Genomic DNA, 20,126 nt, shown 5'->3' on the forward strand with positions numbered 1-20,126 from the left:
TTCCTTTTAAAGTTAAGCATTAAAACCATAATTAGAAACGTGCACTTGAGCAAGGATAATATGGGATATTGGCAAAAGAATCTGTGTTATCATACCTTGAATTACTTCAATTAAAGGGGAAAACTGGAGACAAAATCTTATACATTAGAACTAGATGTTCATATAGTCGTGAATAGCGTCATGTGCAAATAATATTAATGAATAGATATAATGTGTTGTTAAACTCCTTCCGGAAGAAGTAAGCATTCTTACCCGCATGTATGCATCTCAATGAATTTTTGTTTCTGTTCAGTTTTGTTTTCTCTATATCTCTCTTTACTCCCCAACTGCTAATGTGTTCAAGGCAGTCGAAGAGACTAATGGGCTATGTAACGAATGCTTAATTATGTGTTAAAAATGATTTTCATAAAGTATGATTGGTGAATGATCCCTTTGTTTGCAATTCCTGCGTTGAAGTGTACTCAGACACAAACTCTCCAGGGCTTATTGGGTTGCACTTACATTTTTACTACGTGCATGTGGTATGAACAGTCAATCACTCCATCCTAAAAACATGCATGTCTGTACAAGAAAAAGGAGAAGAGCTGTGGTAGAAACTGAAAGGGTACCAATGCGAGTGATTTACAAGCAGACCTCTCACCCTACCGGAAAACAGCAAGACCCCCCTAGCAGCAATGCCCAATCTAGGGGTCCAGATAGATTAATTCAGGCTGAATGTCAGGATCAGAGGGAGCTGAAGAGAGATGCCATAGACTGGTTAGACCTTGGCATTCAGGATACATATTGCTGAATATCATAGCCTACTGGAAGATTTTCCTTGGAATTGCTCCAGACCTTAAATCAGAAAGTATAAAGATCAGAGTGAAACATAAACCAGAAGCATACATCATTAATCAAACAATCAATTTCACAATAACTGTTGATGTCGAAAAATACGATTTCCATAAAACAAACGCTGAAAAATATATATTACACCAAGAAGAGCATGTAATACGGTGTGACTGTAAACAATAATTAATAACAAAAAGCAGGATGAAGATAATTTAAACCACCTATACATATAAAGCATAAGTGTATTCTTATTTAAAACGTATTGAGCAACAAGAATATCTTTCTGTTGTGGCACAAACCCTTCTGAACAAACTCAAGTCAGGGCAATAGTTATAATGGGTCAGAAGAAAAATAAAATTATTCTTCCCAGAAGAATCTAGTGATACACTTTAATGGTTTTTAGAAAGTGTGTCTAATGATCTTGTCCTTCAAATTAAGTGAAAAAATATAGCAACAATCTTGCATAGAAAACCACAAATTGTGCTGCTTTTTATACTTCAATTTACATTCCTTCATGTGCATAATATTCCAGAATACTGCAAATACGACCTCATGTAAATAATGCTCTAAATCTGTGGGAAGTACCATCTAATAGTGATTTCCATCGCTGTTTCGTTCTTTGTCCAGATTTTGAAGTGTGTGGGGAAAATGTTGACTAAGAGGCACATTTCAGCTTTTTGGCTATTTTTTCCTCCAATGACTATTTGCTGCTGGTTGAAGATTTTCCATCATCAGTTCTGGGTTAAAGTAAAACTGCATAAAAGTAACTGTTTTACATGGCAATGAAAATCCAAGTAAATGAGAAATATGTATGCATGAGAAACTGGGTTACTGGTTGTCTGGGTTGTGCGATTAGAAATGGGATTCCTGGTTGGCTGAGGTATGCTCCCAGGAAATGCAGCAACCACCACTCTAGTCAGGGTAAGCTAGATACACACTAAAAGATTACCTGTGCTCACGCTTTGGTAGCCTGGCACAGAGCAGTCAGGCACATCCAAAGAGGCAATGTGTAAAGTATTTGTGCAACAGTAACACCAGGAATACATCACAAAAAGACTCCACACAGGGTTAGAAAAACGGAGAATATTTTTCTGAGCAAAATAAGACCAACCCCACAAACATCCAATAAGTAGAAGTCGAGATATGATTTTTTAAATAATAAATGCAAAAATAGTGCTTAAAAGTCACTAGAGGTCAAAAGGTTACTTGAGCTCCCGAGGGACTGGTGCAAATCCAAAGTTCAGGCCAGCTGCGATGGAGGGCAGGCCAGGTACAGGACCAACACAGGGCACGCTGAGAAAGTACCTTAGATGGAGCAAAGCAGCATCGATGAGGACTCAATGAGTCGCTCTTTTCCACGCAGTTGAGTCGCTTCATCATTATCAAGGTTCACTGAAGTGAAGGCAATGCGTCGTCGTTGAGCCACACAGAGCGTCGTTGTCAGGCTGTGTAACCTCTATCATCGAACAGCTTCTGCATTGGTGCTGAAGGGCGGTGTGTCTGTTCTGATCGACACAGTGGTGACGATGCATCAGTTTTGAAGAAAACAGATGCAGAACCCACTTCTGAGGCCCAGAAGCTGGAGAAGGCACCTTAGGCAAGAGTAGGACTCACAAAAGGCAGAGACCAGCAGCACCAGCAGAATTGCAGCAAGTCTTTTATATTCCTGAGACTTCAGAATACAGGAGGCAAGCCAGCAAGCCCTTGGAGACCACTTGAAGGAAGGTAGAGTCGAGCTCGCCTTTCAGCAGAGTCAGGCAGCAACAAGCAGCAGGGTAACAAGCAGAAAAGCAGTTCTTCCAGAAAGGCCGTCCTGTGGAGCCATTTAAGCAGCCCAGCAGTCCTTCTGCCAGAGGTTCAGTTCAAGATCCAGAAGTGTCTAATTTTAGGGGGTCAGAGACCCAGTACTTGTACCTAAAAGTGCCTGTGATGTAAGGGGTGACTTTAAAGCAGCTCTCTGAAGAGCACACAACTTCCTTTCAACCCAGTTCTGTCTGCTAGGCTATCTGTGGGGGTGGGGGAGGAATCAGTGCTTTGAGTGTGGGCAGGACACTACCTATTGAAGTGTAATTGTCAGCCCCTCCCTTTCCCCTGCCTAGAAAGACCCATCAGAATGCAGATGAAAGCAGATGTGTGCTCAGAATGCAGATGAGCCTCACCATCCTGTGTTTGTGGCTGTCTAGAGAGAATTCACAAAGTGTAGCTGTCATGCATCCTAGAAGTGTATTGGAGACAGGCTGTCAGGCACGGAGAACAGTAATTACAGAGAAATGTCCACTTTCTAAAAGAAGCATATCTAAAACAGTAATGTTAAATCCAACCTCACCAGTATGGTGGACTTATCATTACCATTCCAAACATATGAAACATGATAAAGCTACTCCTCTCTGATCAGGAATTACAGCTTAAAAGTGTATAAAGCAATTCCCAATGCTAGCCTATGGGACGGGTCATCCTCACAGTATTAAAAACAACTAAGTAGGCTGTTTGTCACTACCAGGACATTCAAAACATACCAGTACATGCCCTACCTTTTACTTACATGACACCCTGACCTTAGAGGTATACCTATGGGGTGACTTACATGTAATTAAAGGGATGTTTAAGGCTAGGCTATTAGTTTTAAATGCCAAATTGAAGTGGCAGTAAACTGCACACACAGGCACTGAAGTGGGAGGCCTGCGACAGGTTTGAAAGGCTACTTCTATGAGTGGCACAATCAGTGCAGCCCACTAGTAGCTTTAGAAGTACAGGCCATGGGTATATGGTATGCCACTTTACAAGGGACTTACCAGTACTGCAAATATGCCATTCATGTATACACCAATATCATCATGTTTAGGGGAGAAGCACATGCACTTTAGCACTGGTTAGCCGTGGTAAAGTCCTAAGGCCAACAAAAAGAACCCGCAAAACATGGAGGCAAAAAGTAAAAAGTCCAGGGGAAGACAACCCTGAGAATGCCAGGTCTAACAGGTGTGACCCCTGGTCAAGCAGCAACCACAATCCTTAACAGGGTAAGTCATAAGCAAACCCCAAATTAACCTGTCCTCAACCCTCTGGTAGCTTGACACAGAGCGGTATGGTTTGACTTAAAGACACTGGTGCCGATTCACAAAGGAAATCTGAGACAAACGTCTAACTTGACTTTTGGTATTCATTGAAGTCATTTACGACTTTTGGTATTCAGAGAGGTTATTTACGAGTCGTATCTTTACGTCTGCTGTCGGGTCTGAATCTCTGCACCCGGGTCGTACTCTCCACACCCGGGCCGTACTCTCGGGCTCGGGCCGTACTCTCCGGCTCGAGCTATACTCTCCAGCTCGAGCTGCATGAAGTGTAATCAATGGGCTGGAATGCAATTTTTACAAAAAGGAACATTAGAAATGTGTGATAAATGGTAGAGGAGGTCATGAGTTTGGGCAGAGAAAAGGGTGTGGCCAGACACTGCATCATAACCCAGAAAAGTTTGCTCGTTTGCATCATGAAACAATTTGCACTCACCTCAGTGTTCACTGTAGTGTCAATACTACAGTGAGCACTAAGAGCGCTCACCTTAGTGTTGACACTACAGTTAACACTAAGGGGAGCGCAAATTGTGCTTTGCATGTACCATGATGCACAGGAGCAAACCTTTCTGGGATATAATGTTGTGTCGGACCATACCCTTTTCTATGCCCAAACTGATTTTCAGGACCTTCTCTACCATTTATCACATGGTCCTAATGTTTCCCTTTTTTAGATTGCATTCTGACCCACTGATTACACTTCATCCGGCCCGAGCCTGTGAGTATGGCCTGAGCCGGAGAGTACGAATGGAGACGGTGAGTACGGCTCGGGTTCGGAGATTCCGGCCTGACTGTGGATGTAAAGATACGACTCGTAAATGATCTCTGTGAATACCAAAAGTTGTAAAGTAGACTTTTGTCTCAGATTACATGTGTGAATCGGCCCCAATGTGTATAGTATTTGTACAACACTTCAAACAGCATCCCACACCAGGTTCGAAAAATAGAGTAACATTAAAAAAAATAAAACAAGACCAAAATGAAAGAAGTGCAATCAGTAGAACAGGAGTTATAAATTTTATAAAGAATATACTGTAAAATAGTGCATAAAAGCACAAAGCGGCAACTGCGGCTATTTGGTTGCACTTGACTGGCTCAAAGTTAAATGTTGAGGCAGACTGCGATGGAGTGCGGGTCGAATATAGTCACAGATGAGTACCGCTGAAGGTTTACCTTCTCCAGTTTTGTGCCAAGACTCCTGTTTACGTTGAAGAGGGCTGCAGTGAGCAAGGAGAGTGTAGCAGGCAGTGGTAGATGTGAGGTGAACAGAAGGCCGGGCTTCGCAGACGGGTGTGCTGTTTTTTTGCTGTGGCAGTCCTCTGCAGGCAATCAATGATTGCTGTGCAGCGAGACAGGCTGGCGGCAGCACACGCTGAATTTTGGTGTCATCTGAGTTGTTCTCGTGCGAATGGGCCCATACGCGAAGAGCCCAAACCTTGATTTCAAGAGCTGCACCAAAAGTCCAGGACCTAAGAGGCAACACTTGGGGGTCAGTAACTCACTGCATCTGGGTCCAGTAGCTGGTTAGGGAGCCTTTAATGTCCCTGAAGCTTAGATCAGTAGGCCAGCAGACTAGCCCTTTGAGTCACTCTGGGATCCTTGGTTCAAGATGAAGTTGCAGGTTTAGTTCTTCTTCCCCAGGCAAGAGGCCAGCAGGCCAGCAGAGAAGGACAGGAGTTCCTTCAGAGCAGCAGTCCAGGTGAGTGGCATCCCTTGTAGCAGTACAGCAGAACTTGTTCCTAGCAGAGTATCCACAGGATCAGACGTGTACTGAAGAGTTGGTGTCTGAGGTCCTTTTTTTATACACAGTGTTACCTTTAAGTGGGGAGAAGCTTCTAGAGGCATGCCTTTGAAGTGCACAGATACCCTGCCTTTCCTGCCCTGACTCCAGACAAACTACACTGGGTATGAGATTTTTTTGCGGAGGCAAAACACAGTCTATTCAAGTGTAAGTGGATCTGGGCCAAGCCCCTAGCATTTTTCCTGCCAGTGATGGCTCATCCAGTCACACCTAAGCTTCCCATTGTGTGTGGCTGTCTAAGAGAAACACCCAATGCCCAACTGTCAGCTACAGTCAGCCATGGGACCCAGAGACAGGCCCAAGGCACCAAATGGGTAAGGCAAGTAAATGCTAACTTTCTTAAAGTGTAATTTTCAGAATTGCAATTCACAATCCAACTTCACCATAAGTTAGGATTTTAAATTGTGATTCCAGAGACACCAAAAACGAACTGGTTATCTCTTTCCATTTGGAAATTACACTTATAAAATGTAATGTGGTAACTCCAAATTTATCCTATGTGAGAGATATGTCTTGCAATAGTGAAAAACTAATTTAGGAGTTTTTCACTACCTGGGTATGTAAAACTTAATGGTATATGTCTTGCATTTTAAATACATTGCACTCTGTCCTGTGGGCTGTTCAGGGCCTACCCTAGCAGTGATTTATATGTATTAAACAGGAATGCTTGGGCTTGGCAAATGTTTTATTTTGCCAGGTCGAAATGGTAGTTTTACTGCACACATAAGCTCTGCAATGACAGGCCTGAGGCATGTCTAAAGTGCTACTTGGGTGGGTGGCACAACCAGTGCTGCAGGCCCACCTAAGTTGCATTTAATTTATAGGCCATGGACACATGTAGTGCCATTTTACTAGGGACTCACAAGTAAATTAAATATGCCAAGTGGATATAAGCCAATGTCATCATGTTTTAGTGAAAGAGCACAAGCACTTTAGCACTGGTTATCAGTGGTAAAATGCAGGGAATCCTAAAACCAGCAAAAGCGATGTCAGCAAAAACCGAAGGTCTGAAGGCAAAGAATTAGGGGGAAAACACGCCAAGGATGCCAGGATCAACAGTATATTTTCAGAATGCTTCAGATTCCCACTAATCATGGTTACCACATATTTGTAAATGAGCCTGGAAGACCAAAAAGAGGGGCTTAAAGCAGGTGTGATGGTAAATACAGGGAGATGTAACAGTACCCGAAATTCCCAATATTGTGCAGTATCCCCACACCATTATGAGATAATGACCCAGAAATGGGGAATAACATAACATGCAGAATCGACCTAACCTTTCCTGTTTACTCATATCTATTGACATGGGCTGCTATTGTTTTGCCTGGTTGACCGTGGACCAGGGTGCTGTGAAACCAAGGTACACGAATTGAGAGAAGTGGTACTTGATATGGAAATACTTCTCCACATGACTCATAAGCTGATCCAGAGTCTTTAGTAATATCTTAGATGCCTACAGCTTTAGGACATGAACATTCTAAAACTGCATTGTTTCTTTCAGGAATACATTGGTGCCTGTGTAGTCCTCATTGCAGCTGTTGCGTCTATCACTAATGCATTATACAATCACTTGTCTTCTGGACTTGTTGGCTTGGGCCTGACATATGCTCTGATGGTAAGAATTCTGTACAAAAGTTGTTCATGAATTCTGGTATTTTAATGTATGTTATTGTATTGTAATTGCATTTATATAGGACTTACTGCAGCTGACAAGGTCTTGTATTACATTACGCCGGGAAACATGCTGCTCCGAAACCCAAGCTTAGTGCCCGAACCAGGCACAATTGGGTATGGTTTGTTAATTAGATTAGTCTTGTGCTCTCAAGGAAGCTATTCCATGCACGTCCTCCAGTTTCTTTGTAGTCGATTAAATTAATAGGAGTTAGTGTTGATCTTTAGTGGGGGGATGAGAGGATACGTGAGTTCATGCTGATGGTTAGTAGGAGTAACAAATGAGCTGATGATATTAAGTATTGTTAGGCTGCATGGGTATGGCTTTCAAAGGAAGACCTTTGTTGCGTTCACCACAGACAGTCAGGGTGTTACTATATCTAGTATGTAGATTTATATAGCGCGAACTCGACCCAAAGGTATTGGAGCGCTTTACATGAGCACCAATTACGTTACACAAGGACACATTCAGGCATGGAAAGATTAAGTGATTTGCCCAGAATCACAGGATGTGGACGTGACCCCTAAGCTCGAACCCTGGTTTCCAGCACCAAAGTCGGCAATCTAGCCATCAGACCACATTCTCTCCCCTAAGCATCCGCTGCTTAAGAAAAGTGAAAGCTACAAACCAGTGGCATAGCTGGGGGGGGGGGTGGAGGGGGGGGCGGCGGGATTGTGGTCTGACCCGGGCTGCACTGTTTTTGGGGGCAGCAGAGGTGAGCAAGTTGTGTATGTTAACTACCATCATCACCCCCGACCACCGAGAACAAGTCGCCTGTCGGGCGCCAGCCAACCACCCCCCCACCTCCCCGGAACAAATTGTCAATCGCCCCCCAACCCCAGAACAAGTTGTCTGTCTCTCGCTCCACTCCTACCTGCACCGGGTGGGAAACTTAGGGTCCGCCCCAGGTGGCCGTACGTCTAACTACGCCACTGCTGCAAACCACGAGTTTGTGGTTTTCATGTTCAGTATGATGAAGGGGCTGCTTCTCACCTATTGTTGAGGTAGGAGTTCCAGTTGCATGTGTGCTGCCTTTGAACCGACTGTGATTCCTCTATTCTCCTCTGTGTATGTGAGGAATGGTATATTCCCAAAAATACATGTATGGCCTAAACAGAACTATGCACGGGGTAGATCTCCTATATGCTTACTTTGTATAACATTAAGTGTAACTGTCGAGTCGGTTTAATCTAATATCTGTTGTTTTGGGATTCCAGAAAAGTTATAGCACAATCATGTTTTTAGATGTTGACCCAACAGTATAAATAATCGCAAAGGTGTGCAACTAAAATTAACTGTGCACGGATTTGAGTTCCTTATTTATTTGTCAATAATGAAAAATAGCAGATTTTAATTCGACATAACCTGCCCCACGGGCAATGCTGTTCTCTTAGGAGGCTGAAAGTTACTGCGGAAATCCCAATTCGCAAGGGAATGTATGATTCTCAAATATGATAAGATTTACCCATGTATTTCAAATATAGGTTGCAAGTGACGAATGAGCAAAACCCCTTTCTTGTATTTGAAAGCATTCTAGTGATTCAGAACTTTATTTTCAGTTTTTATCTTTTGATGCGAGAACTGCAACCACTTACCAATGGGTGGCAAGTCAGTGTCACTGACGCTATTGCAGCCTCTTGGTTTGTTTTTTAAGGCATATTTCTGACAGCCAGACGATTTACAATGGCTGACAGTAGTTACCTTAAAATAAACTAAAGGAAAAAGTCTCTTCAAATAGGTTTTCCCATACTATGCTGAATCCACTTCCCACGCCACAGAAAAAAGAAAAAGAAAGTTATAGCAGTCGTATGACAGCAGAAACACCGTCGACTGAGCTTGGAAGTAGGTCATCTTCAGGCTTGGCTATTTCTTCCCTGGAAGAGGATTTTGTTATTCGAGAACTGCCTTAATGTTATTCTGTGGTTTTGAACCTTTATTCAGACGTCATAAAGTGTGGGCCATTTTACAGTTTTGTGTATCTTAAGCTTGTAACATCAACTCATTACCAATCATAACTATGGAAATAAGACCTTAACCCCTAACTAAGGTTATATAGACAGCATACGTTCTACATATCCCCATAGAAACAGAGGACATTAAGGGATAAGTGGGTACTAAGGGGCATATCAACAAGGGCTTTATCTCTGCTTTTTTGGCTTTAAAAGCCAAAAAAGGAGAGATAAAACTAGCGCCCTATCAACAACAGGGTGCTAACATGCAAATTTGCATGTTAGCACCCTTTTACTCTACGCTTCCCCTTGCATCTCTAATGAGATGCAAAGGGGGCGTTCCAGAGTAAAATAATAGGAGAAATGTCGCTAAGCGACATTTCTCCTATTATCAAGAATGTCGCTAACCCGGTTAACGCTGCTTTTTTACGTCTGGTATTTTTCAGACTTAGCCATGATATCTTATGGAAGGAGGATATCATGGCTAAATTTGCCTGTCCCTATCAACAAGGTAACGTGAGATTATCGCTGGGTTTCCAGCGATAATCTCACGTTAGCCTGTTAGCGTGAGGATTTTTATCGCTATTGAGATAAGCGTTGCTAATAGCACGCTATCTCAGCGATAAAAATTCACGCTAGCCGGCGATAATTATCCTAGCGCTAAGTGCGCTTAGAGATAATTATCGCCGGCTGTTGTTGATATGCCCCTAAGAGCCCTTTATCAATTTATAACCATACAGGCAATTTAGGGGGCATATTATCAAGGACGGTGTTAACATTATCGCCGGTTTAGCGGCTTAAAACTGCCGCTAAACCGGCGATAATGGGCTTGATAATATGCCCTGGAGAATTCCCATAGAAGCCCATGTTCACACCAGAACATGGGCTTCTATGGGAATTCTCCAGGGCATATTATCAAGCCCATTATCGCCGGTTTAGCGGCAGTTTTCTGACGCTAAACCGGCGATAATGTTAACGCCGTCCTTGATAATATGCCCCCTAAAGTCTTCTGGGACCCAAGCAAAACTGACGTTAAGTAAGACTTCTGGAGATTATGGAGATGGAGGATTGTTGAGCTGCTTCCTGGATATCTCCGGGAGGACCTCAATTAAATGCCAGCAGCATATCAGAGCCATGGGGGATTTGCAGAGAAATGTCAACTCCTTTCAGCATATATACCGTACTCCTGGGTGTCTGGTTGGCACCAGTGTTCTCAATATTCAAATGACATTTTAGATTACACATACTGTGAGAAACTAGGTCATTAATTTATGAAAGGGGAGCCATTACCAACCTAATAAACCCACCCTCGTTACTCCTCGGCACAAGTCACAGTGAATCTCTTCGCAATCCATAAAATGTATGGTGCAAGCAGGAGGGAATCTATGTTTAGTTCAAGCAGTAATGACAATTTTAAAATCAAGAAAACAAGGCAATAAAATTCCCAAATAATTTTTAGAAACATAAAGGAAAATTGAACAAATAAAAAGACATCAAAATGATTCAAATTGAAAAGGGGAAATGGAGATAGGAGTTTCTAAAATGTTTAGCAAAGAATGCCTAGAAAAAGTAAGCACCATTAAACATATCAGTTCACCGATGACAAGGACATAGGCATGAATTTAGGCCAACTGAAATTGAATGGAGGTCAGATGCAACAAGCGGGTCACCCCAGCTAAAATGTTTATCATGTGATGGAGTCTAATTCTTGAATTCAATGCCTTCCAGTGAGTCAAGGTTCAAGGACGAAGCTGATGATAGTCCTGTAAAGGCAGAATCATCGTTGTCAAGCTCCTGCTGAAGCCATGTATTTTGGTACTAAAATCTCTGAGCACATAAATCTGGATTTTGTAAACACCAAGGTTGCTTCGCTGCGAGGATATATTTGTCACTGCACGATGTTCCAAGGTTTTACCTTCAGAGTTAGTCAATTTTTGGTTCTCAAAATCCTCCATCATGGAAAGGCTGGAAGCTGTAGCAGGGTAGAGTTCAACAAGGCCAGATACTTTTAATGCAAGTTCCCACTGAACCCATTTTCCAAGCAGCAAAAAGCTCTGAGCAGGATGAACCTAGTTTTGTTGCCCACCTAATGTATGACCTCACTGGGTAAGCCACTGCATCTTGTCTCTGGAATCCAGAGGTAGAAAACCTGACTAACTCCCACTTTCTCCAGCTCCTGGCAAAAGTTACTTCTGGGCACTCCTGCAGCCCTCATGTGCCCAGGACAGGCTCCCATGTACCAGGTCTCCTTTAGGCAGGACCCTGTTGTCAGCCAGGCCTTCTTGCAGGTAGACGTCTATCTGATTTGTGTGTCTTTAAATGAGACAAAAGGACTCTTAATGAGTAGTTCAAGTCCCTGAAGCTAGTCAGGAGTTAGAAATCCTTCAGTCTTTTTCTTCCACCAGAGTCTTCCTTCTTCAAGTGCTGCCTTCCTCAGTCTAGTAAGTTTCTGAGGAAGTGGTGGTGAGGAGCCAAAATTATCCTGTGCATTATCCAGTGATAAAATAATTTTGCTCACCTCTTTTTTCTCGCCCTAAGCCCACCTTCTTTTGCTGCACTTCCTCTTCAATGTACTGTACGAAATTCCAGAAGCCCTGAATCCAACGTGGCTAACCGCTTCATCCTTCAGAAAAGGTTCTGGATCTGCCTAAACCATTTCTTTATTTAGCTGAGGTCTCCTTGCCTGTCAGGGCCAAGAATTCTTTTTTCCCTGCAGGAAGTGGTGCCAGAAATTCCAGAAAGGCCCCTGGACTGCAGAAGGGCAGATCCAGGATGTCACATTTGGCATTTCTGAGTTAAAAGAGGTAGTGAGAAGACTTTTATTACTGTTCTTGTATCCCTCCCAAATGGCAAATCCTTGTTCTTGGGACAGGATCTGATTATAATCTACTAATTTCTTGCCTGTGAGAGCAGCCCAGGGAACTCGGGTATATCAGCTCACCATCAAAGGAGGGAATGAGGGTAAGGGAATGGAGACAGAAAGAAGACAACACTGATGTGGCATTTTGTCTATTGACTTCAGAAAGAAAGGTAGTTCTTAACAGGGTATCAATGTACAGCTGTCTCAGTAGGAGGGTGGAATCTTAGAAGAAACAGAGAACACTTCAGCACTGGATATTTCAGGAACGGCAAGCACATTGATCTTAAACAATGGTTAGACTAACCCCATGCTCCAGATTTCATGCTGTTGACAAAACCCAGGCAGTACTAGGAAACTCTCTCTAAGTTTAGGAGCACATGATGCAGCAGTGGAAAAGGCAGAATGGAATTACCAGAGGAGATTTAGGCACAACAACAGCGCTGAGGGAGGGAGAAAACAACAATGGTACAGGAACGCTAACAGTGAATGAATGAACTGAGTGAAATAAGCGCCTTGCAACTTAGGACATTGTGAGGCAGAGACAGAGGTGCCAATTACGATCCGGTAAAAAAATTCCCCGTGCGACTCGTATCCGGTCTTTTTACCGTACGAATCGTACAAGTGCCGTACGAACTGGCAATCACGATTCGCATGGTAAAAAGTCCATACGAACCGCATCGGGAATGATTTCCCACACGTCCTCGGGTCGGAAAATGTGTCCGACACGTCCTCGGACGATTTACCGTACAAATGTGAAAGGTGAAGTCCGACCGAGGAATCACGATCCATCCCGTGCGTCCGATCTCACAACCGTATGGAAAAAACACCGTCCGCACCGAACTCCCATAGCAACCATGGAGACATGTGCCCGCATACGCGCCCAACACTCCCCCCCCGCCCCCGTACGTCCGAGACGTACCCCCCGTGTATGTACACCCCCACCCGCGTATGTACACCCCTGTACGTTCGAGTCGTACCCCCACCCCTGTACGTGTCGTACCACCGTCTATGTACACCCCAGTACGTTCTAGTCGTACCCCCACCCCTGTACGTGTCGTACCACCGTCAATGTACACCCCAGTACGTTCGAGTCGTACCCCCACCCCTGTACGTGTCGTACCACCGTCTATGTACACCCCAGTACGTTCGAGTCGTACCCCCACCCCTGTACGTGTCCGACCCCCATGTATGTACACCCCAGTACGTTCGAGTCGTACCCCCACCCCTGTACGTGTCGTACCACCGTCAATGTACACCCCTGTACATTCAAGTCGTACCCCCACCCCTGTACGTGTCGTACCACCGTCAATGTACACCCCAGTACGTTCGAGTCGTACCCCCACCCCTGTACGTGTCGTACCACCGTCAATGTACACCCCAGTACGTTCGAGTCGAACCCCCACCCCTGTACGTGTCGTACCACCGTCAATGTACACCCCAGTACGTTCGAGTCGTACCCCCACCCCTGTACGTGTCGTACCACCGTCTATGTACACGCCAGTACGTTCGATTCGTACCCCCACCCCTGTACGTGTCTGACCCCCATGTATGTACACCCCAGTACGTTCGAGTCGAACCCCCACCCCTGTACGTGTCGTACCACCGTCTATGTACACCCCAGTACGTTTGAGTCGAACCCCCACTCCTGTACGTGTCGTACCACCGTCAATGTACACCCCTGTACGTTCGAGTCGTACCCCCACCCCTGTACATGTCGTACCACCGTCTATCTACACCCCAGTACGTTCAATTCGTACCCCCACCCCTGTACGTGTCCGACCCCCATGTATGTACACCCCAGTACGTTCGAGTCGAACCCCCACCCCTGTACGTGTCGTACCACCGTCTATGTACACCCCAGTACGTTCGATTCGTACCCCCACCCCTGTACGTGTCCGACCCCCATGTATGTACACCCCAGTACGTTCGAGTCGAACCCCCACCCCTGTACGTGTCGTACCACCGTCTATGTACACCCCAGTACGTTCGATTCGTACCCCCACCCCTGTACGTGTCCGACCCCCACGTATGTACACCCCAGTACGTTCGAGTCGAACCCCCACCCCTGTACGTGTCGTACCACCGTCAATGTACACCCCTGTACGTTCGAGTCGTACCCCCACCCCTGTACGTGTCGTACCACCGTCTATGTACACCCCAGTACGTTCGAGTCGTACCCCCACCCCTGTACGTGTCCGACCCCCATGTATGTACACCCCAGTACGTTCGAGTCGTACCCCCACCCCTGTACGTGTCGTACCACCGTCTATGTACACCCCAGTACGTTCCCGTCGCACCCCCAACACAACCTCCTAAGTACGGAGCGCACCCCAGGCCCTAACATCACAACCGCATGTACGAGTCGTACCAAGCCATACACAAGGACAGCACCGTACAACCAAATGGCCCATGTACACACCGTACACATGCTCAAAACGCACGTACACAACCAGGACAAAACAAAACAACACAAGAATACACTATTCGAATGGCACAAAGCCACTAAACATGGCCAACAAACCCTAAAAAAACACATTCACTGACCTGCAACTGCCAAAAACAAACAGAGGCCCAAAACACCACCACTCCTTATAACACACCCACCCAAACTTCAAACACAGCCACACCCACCCATGGACCAATAAAAAGGGCCCACACACACAAACCATGAGCCTTTGCAACAGACTCACTGCTGCCAGACACCACAGAACCATACTACAAGCCTCACCACACCTTACACTTGCACACCTTCACACAACCACCTTCACAAACACCCCCTCATCACATTCACACACACACACCTGCACAACCACACCCACACACCCACAACCATCCACACACACACCCCCACCATCCACACCCACACCCCTCACCATGCCCACTAACAAGAATCCAAAGTTCAGTAACCGAGAGTTGGAGGTCCTTGTTGATGAAATCCTCAGAGTCGAGCCACAGCTCTTTGGAACATTGGTCAGACAGACCAGCATTGCAGCAAAAACAGCCATGTGGCAGACCATCGTCGATGCTGTGAATGCTGTTGCGGACACCAGAAGGACCAGGCAGGAATGCCAAGCCAGGTGGTACGATCTGCGGAGGAGGGTCCGAGCCAAGATGCTGGAGGAACACAACCAGGCCAACGCCACTGGAGGAGGGCCCTCCCGCAGACCCGTACACTACCAGCCCTGGGAGGAGAGGGTGATGGCCATACAGCCGGTGGAGGCAGTCGAAGGATTAGGAGGACTCCGAGAGAGTACACAAACAACGCACCTCACATGGGGGGGACCTCATCCACAACCAAAATCACTAACAGGCACGCAACCACCCCAACCTATCGCATGACTCAACCACACTCCATGAACACGCACATGCCACTGCCGCCACCATGCCCCATGCACCCAGCTGGACAATGTCAAGTCACAGGCCACAGAAGACACCAACACATGACACGGTAACCCAGATGGCGGGAGGGTGGGCCCCAAAAATCACATAGTGCAACTCAGAAGCAGACAACAATGCCCTCTGCCCATATGGCCCAGGTCACAGCCAGACAAACACTGTGTCCCCACACAGGAAAGACTCGCCAGCAAATGGCGGACGCCTTGCATCAACACATGGGGGTGAAGGCACTGTTTTGCACATGACAGCAGCTAATGAACAGCCAACACTGTGAAAGAGTGGCAGCACACACAACCACAGCAGCAGCGCACACACAGACACTACACCCAATGGGTGCCTGGAGCTCAGAAACAAACTCACAGCAACAAGCCAAGGGCCATTCAAAGGACTGGAAAAAGTGTGTGTCTAGGAAGCTGGGCTGAGGTGACAGAGGGTGACACACAGAGGGAGGGAGAGGGGGACAGAGAGGGAGGGAGAGGGGGACAGAGAGGGGGACAGAGAGGGAGGGAGAGGGGGACAGAGAGGGAAGGAGACACAGGGACACGGACAGAGGGAGGAGGCTGACACACGGAGGGAGGGAGAGGGGGACAGAGAGGGAGGGAGACACAGGAAGACGGACAGAGGGAGGAGGCTGACACACAGAGGGAGGGAGAGGGGGACACAGAGGGAGGGAGAGGGGGACAGAGAGGGAGGGAGACACAGGAAGACAGACAGAGGGAGGAGGCTGACACACAGAGGGAGGGAGAGGGGGACAGAGAGGAAGGGAGACACAGGGAGAGCAAATCAGCCGTGTGGTGTGTGGGAATGTCTGCTTGTCAGCAGGTAGACTGCATGCATGTAGCCAAGGGTGGCCAGTGCCAGAACCCCCCCTCTTCACCATGGCAAAACACAGGGCCATGTCACAACCTGTTCACGAGCACAACGACAGCTACCTGCATTATATAAGTGTGTGGATCCACTCCATGTGCACATGTACAGTGCCACACGGAAGGCGCCAATGCATGGCTCGCCACACCTGCCCACTCCACTGCTGACTGCAGTCACACTTGACGCAGCAAGTAAGACTGTGCCACACATAGTTAAAGGGGCCAAAGTGGTGCCCAAGGGACACACCCATGCACAAGTGCACTGTGAGTGGAATGCAAGACAGATCCTAATTCCAAGAGGAAAAGTGCCAACTTTGAAACTGATGAAACATGGATGTTGCATGGACCTAAATTAACATTGTCTCTCTCACACACAGGTCAACGTCGTGGTTCACCCCCCAACACTGGGGGGGAAGACTCACAGGACCCGGATCTGCGGGAGCCCGATCCCACCGGCAGCGACGACTCTCACCACTCTGTGGACGACCCTGACCGACCTGGCCCCTCTGGTGTCCAACCACCTGCAGCACCTGCGTCAGGAACAACTGTGCCAACCACCACCCCCACTCCTGCCACATCCCAGGAGACACCAAGGATCCCTGCCCCACCACCACAATGCAGCCAGGCTGGCCAGGAGGGACACGGTGTCCCGGGCACCCAGGAGGAGGCAGGCGACAACGCCAATGCCACCCCTCAGGGGTCCCGGAGACCCGATGTACCCACAAGGGCAGGCCAGGTGCAAGTGGGCAGGGGTGGTGGGAGTGGAGGACGGCGGAGGCACGAGCCTGACCAGTTGGCTGGGGAACCGGTATTTGCCCATGTCCGTAACATCATGGACACATACCAGCAGGACACCACGGGCATGGCCCAGGTTGTGTCCACCCTCAATGAGATCAAGGGGACCCTCGATGAGATAAAGACCCAGCAGGCCCAGCAACATGCGGAGCAACATGCCTGTATACTGCAACACCAACGGAGGATGGAGGACAGACAGGCTGAGCAAGTGACGGTGTTCCAGGGGATTCACGATACACTCCGTCGGATGGCCGACAACATGGGCAACCCTCCCTGTGCCAGACGGCATAGAACATCACCACCCACAGGGAGGGATCAGGAGGAGGAGGAGACATCCGACGGAGCATCCCAAACATCGTCACGGCCTGCTGCTGAGGGTCCCCGCAGGAGGCCGGGTCGTCCACGGAAAGGACCGTGAGGGTCGGCGCTACATCACCATCTCCCAGGACACCTGGCCTGGCACCTGGCCCACTGGAGCAACAGCATCACAGCATCAAGAGACATTCTCTGCCACATGGCCCTGCTGGTCACTGTCTGACCAATGTTGACAAAGACTGTGGCATGGACTATGAGGATTTCCAATGGCAAGGACACCAACTCCCCTACTGAACTTTGGATTCCAAACTCCCGGAAATCCCCTCACTGTATTTCCCCCCCCCCCCCCCAAAATAAAAATTCACACCATGAAGAGAAGATGCCTGCTGGTTGCATTATTACCTTACATGTGTGTTGTAAAGTCTAAACATGCCTGAGCTCTCTTTTGACTCCAACCATCCACACCCTGGGGCCTGAGTCTGGCACAGGACACACGGGTCACAGTGTATTAGGCAAGACAGACACGGAGCACCATACACACCCGTGATGGGCCCAACCAGCTGAGGGGGTGGCCGCACAACCGTGCTGACAGACACATTGAGTACAGCAACAGTCATGCGCAGAGGTCAGGGATCATGTCCAGTGTCCTGGGGGGCACCCAGGTATGTGTAGACAGGTGGCAGAACCATGTCCTGCAAGCTTGAGTCCGGTGGATGCAGAGAATGGGGGCCTGGCCAACGTTGGATGCATGGGGATGGCACATGTCACAATACCCACACACTCATGGACATCATGCCCAATACACAGTCTCAGCCCACACACACACACACAGCTTGCATCTTGCTACTCGACACATCGACACATAGCCACTATCAGGGAAAACCATGCCAGACATGCTGGATGCACCGTGGCAACACACCAGCATTGACTGAGAAGAGGCACCTTGGAGGCATAGGGACACCTTTATTAGTCATGTGTTCGGGATTGCAGAGGCAACTTGAAGTACACATGAACACATCTTGTGGAGTAACATGTGGGTCCAACACTGGCACCCCCCTTCTGCAGCACAAATGCGTGTTAGCCATGGAACTGGCACACAATTGTCGGCTAACAGCTAAACACCCACAGCTGCTCACGGAGAGACTGCCATACACCATTGATCCGCTGATGTGGAAGTCCCACACCATGTCAAGCCAATGCTAACCGTATGTGTCCGAGGGCAGTGTTACACACATTGATGCCATCATCACAATCCACTATCCCATCACTGATGACTGTCAACCAGGCAGACCATCTATTCAGGTGTACACAGCTGCATGTCGTGTCCCATGGTGATGCCACATGGCTGCAGAGGAACCAAACATCGACAGGGGCAGTGTGCATACATCGTGAACAACTGCCACACCCAATACACCCCTGATGCATCCCTTACCCTATGGAGACTTCCAAACGTGTCCGTGCCTGTAACGCTGAGTCAGCCCACGATGACGTGTCCATGAGGAATAGCAGTGCCACAACAATGCAACCAGCAGACGGCATGCGCAAGTACCTGGGGAAGAGAGACACACAAGAAGTCAGCCACAAAAAGCACAGCCACTTGCATGTGCATTTACTCGACACATGTATGGATGACAACATGCTAGGTCACAATTATGACTGGGGAAATACAACCATCACTGCCACCATCACTCCAGTGACACACCCACACACACCTCTGACTCACGTGACATACATGCAGGTTGAGACACACATCACAACACATGCCACACGGGGACCAATGCGTGCACACTCAGACACTGGTACTCACCACTAAGCAAAGAAGTCGCGTATGAGCCGAGTCCGGATGTCCTCTTGCGGCTCCACATCCTCCACATCACTAGCCCCATTGCCAAGCCCTTCGTCCTCCACGGGTGGATGGTCCTCGTCATGTTGATCCAGGATGAGTGGCACAGCTTTCTCAACTGCCATGTTGTGCAGCATGCAGCAGACCATGAAGATTTTGCAGACCTTCGCAGGGGCATATGGGAGCGCGCCGCCGGTCTTGTGGAGGCACCGAAATCGGCTCTTCAGCAGGCCAAACGTCCTCTCTATCACTCGCCTTGTCCGGCCATGGGCGGTGTTGTAGCGGAGCTGGGCCGGTGTGATGGGGTTGCGGAGAGGTGTGAGCAGCCATGGCATGTTGGGATAGCCAGCGTCCCCTACATGGGAAGCACATGGACATCGTTAGAACTGGTGAAGCGGTCCTGCTGGTAGGCTATGCAAAATACAGGACAGACAGACTGTACCCACCAACAACACATGCTCTTTCGTTGCGCAGCTGCATCATCATTTCAGGCATCCTGCTACGCCTCATGATGTAGGCATCGTGTGCTGATCCTGGAAAACGAGCACAGACATGTGAAATCACCATGTTGGACTGACACACCACAAGGGCATTGATGGAGTGGTAGTGCTTCCGATTGCGGTACGCCACCTCTCGTGCGTGTGGTGGTACCAAAGCTACATGTGTCCCATCTATGGACCCAATGACATGGGGCATCCCTCCCAGGGCATAGAATCCACGCTTGACCGCA

The 20,126-nt window shown here is 47.7% G+C and overlaps 1 protein-coding gene across 2 annotated transcripts in view; it reads left to right on the top strand.

Annotated features, from left to right (window-relative positions):
* Positions 1-20,126, top strand: part of ABCC8 (ATP binding cassette subfamily C member 8) — a 1,425,084-nt gene that overhangs the window by 1,250,899 nt on the left and 154,059 nt on the right. For both annotated transcript variants that reach the window (XM_085648067.1, XM_085648068.1), the window contains one exon: positions 7,202-7,315. In XM_085648067.1, the coding sequence (XP_085504193.1) occupies positions 7,202-7,315 (114 nt within the window). The remainder of the gene's footprint in view (positions 1-7,201; positions 7,316-20,126) is intronic.

The sequence above is a fragment of the Triturus cristatus genome, chromosome 3_2, assembly GCF_964204655.1.
Source record: "Triturus cristatus chromosome 3_2, aTriCri1.1, whole genome shotgun sequence".
NCBI lineage: Eukaryota > Metazoa > Chordata > Amphibia > Caudata > Salamandridae > Triturus > Triturus cristatus.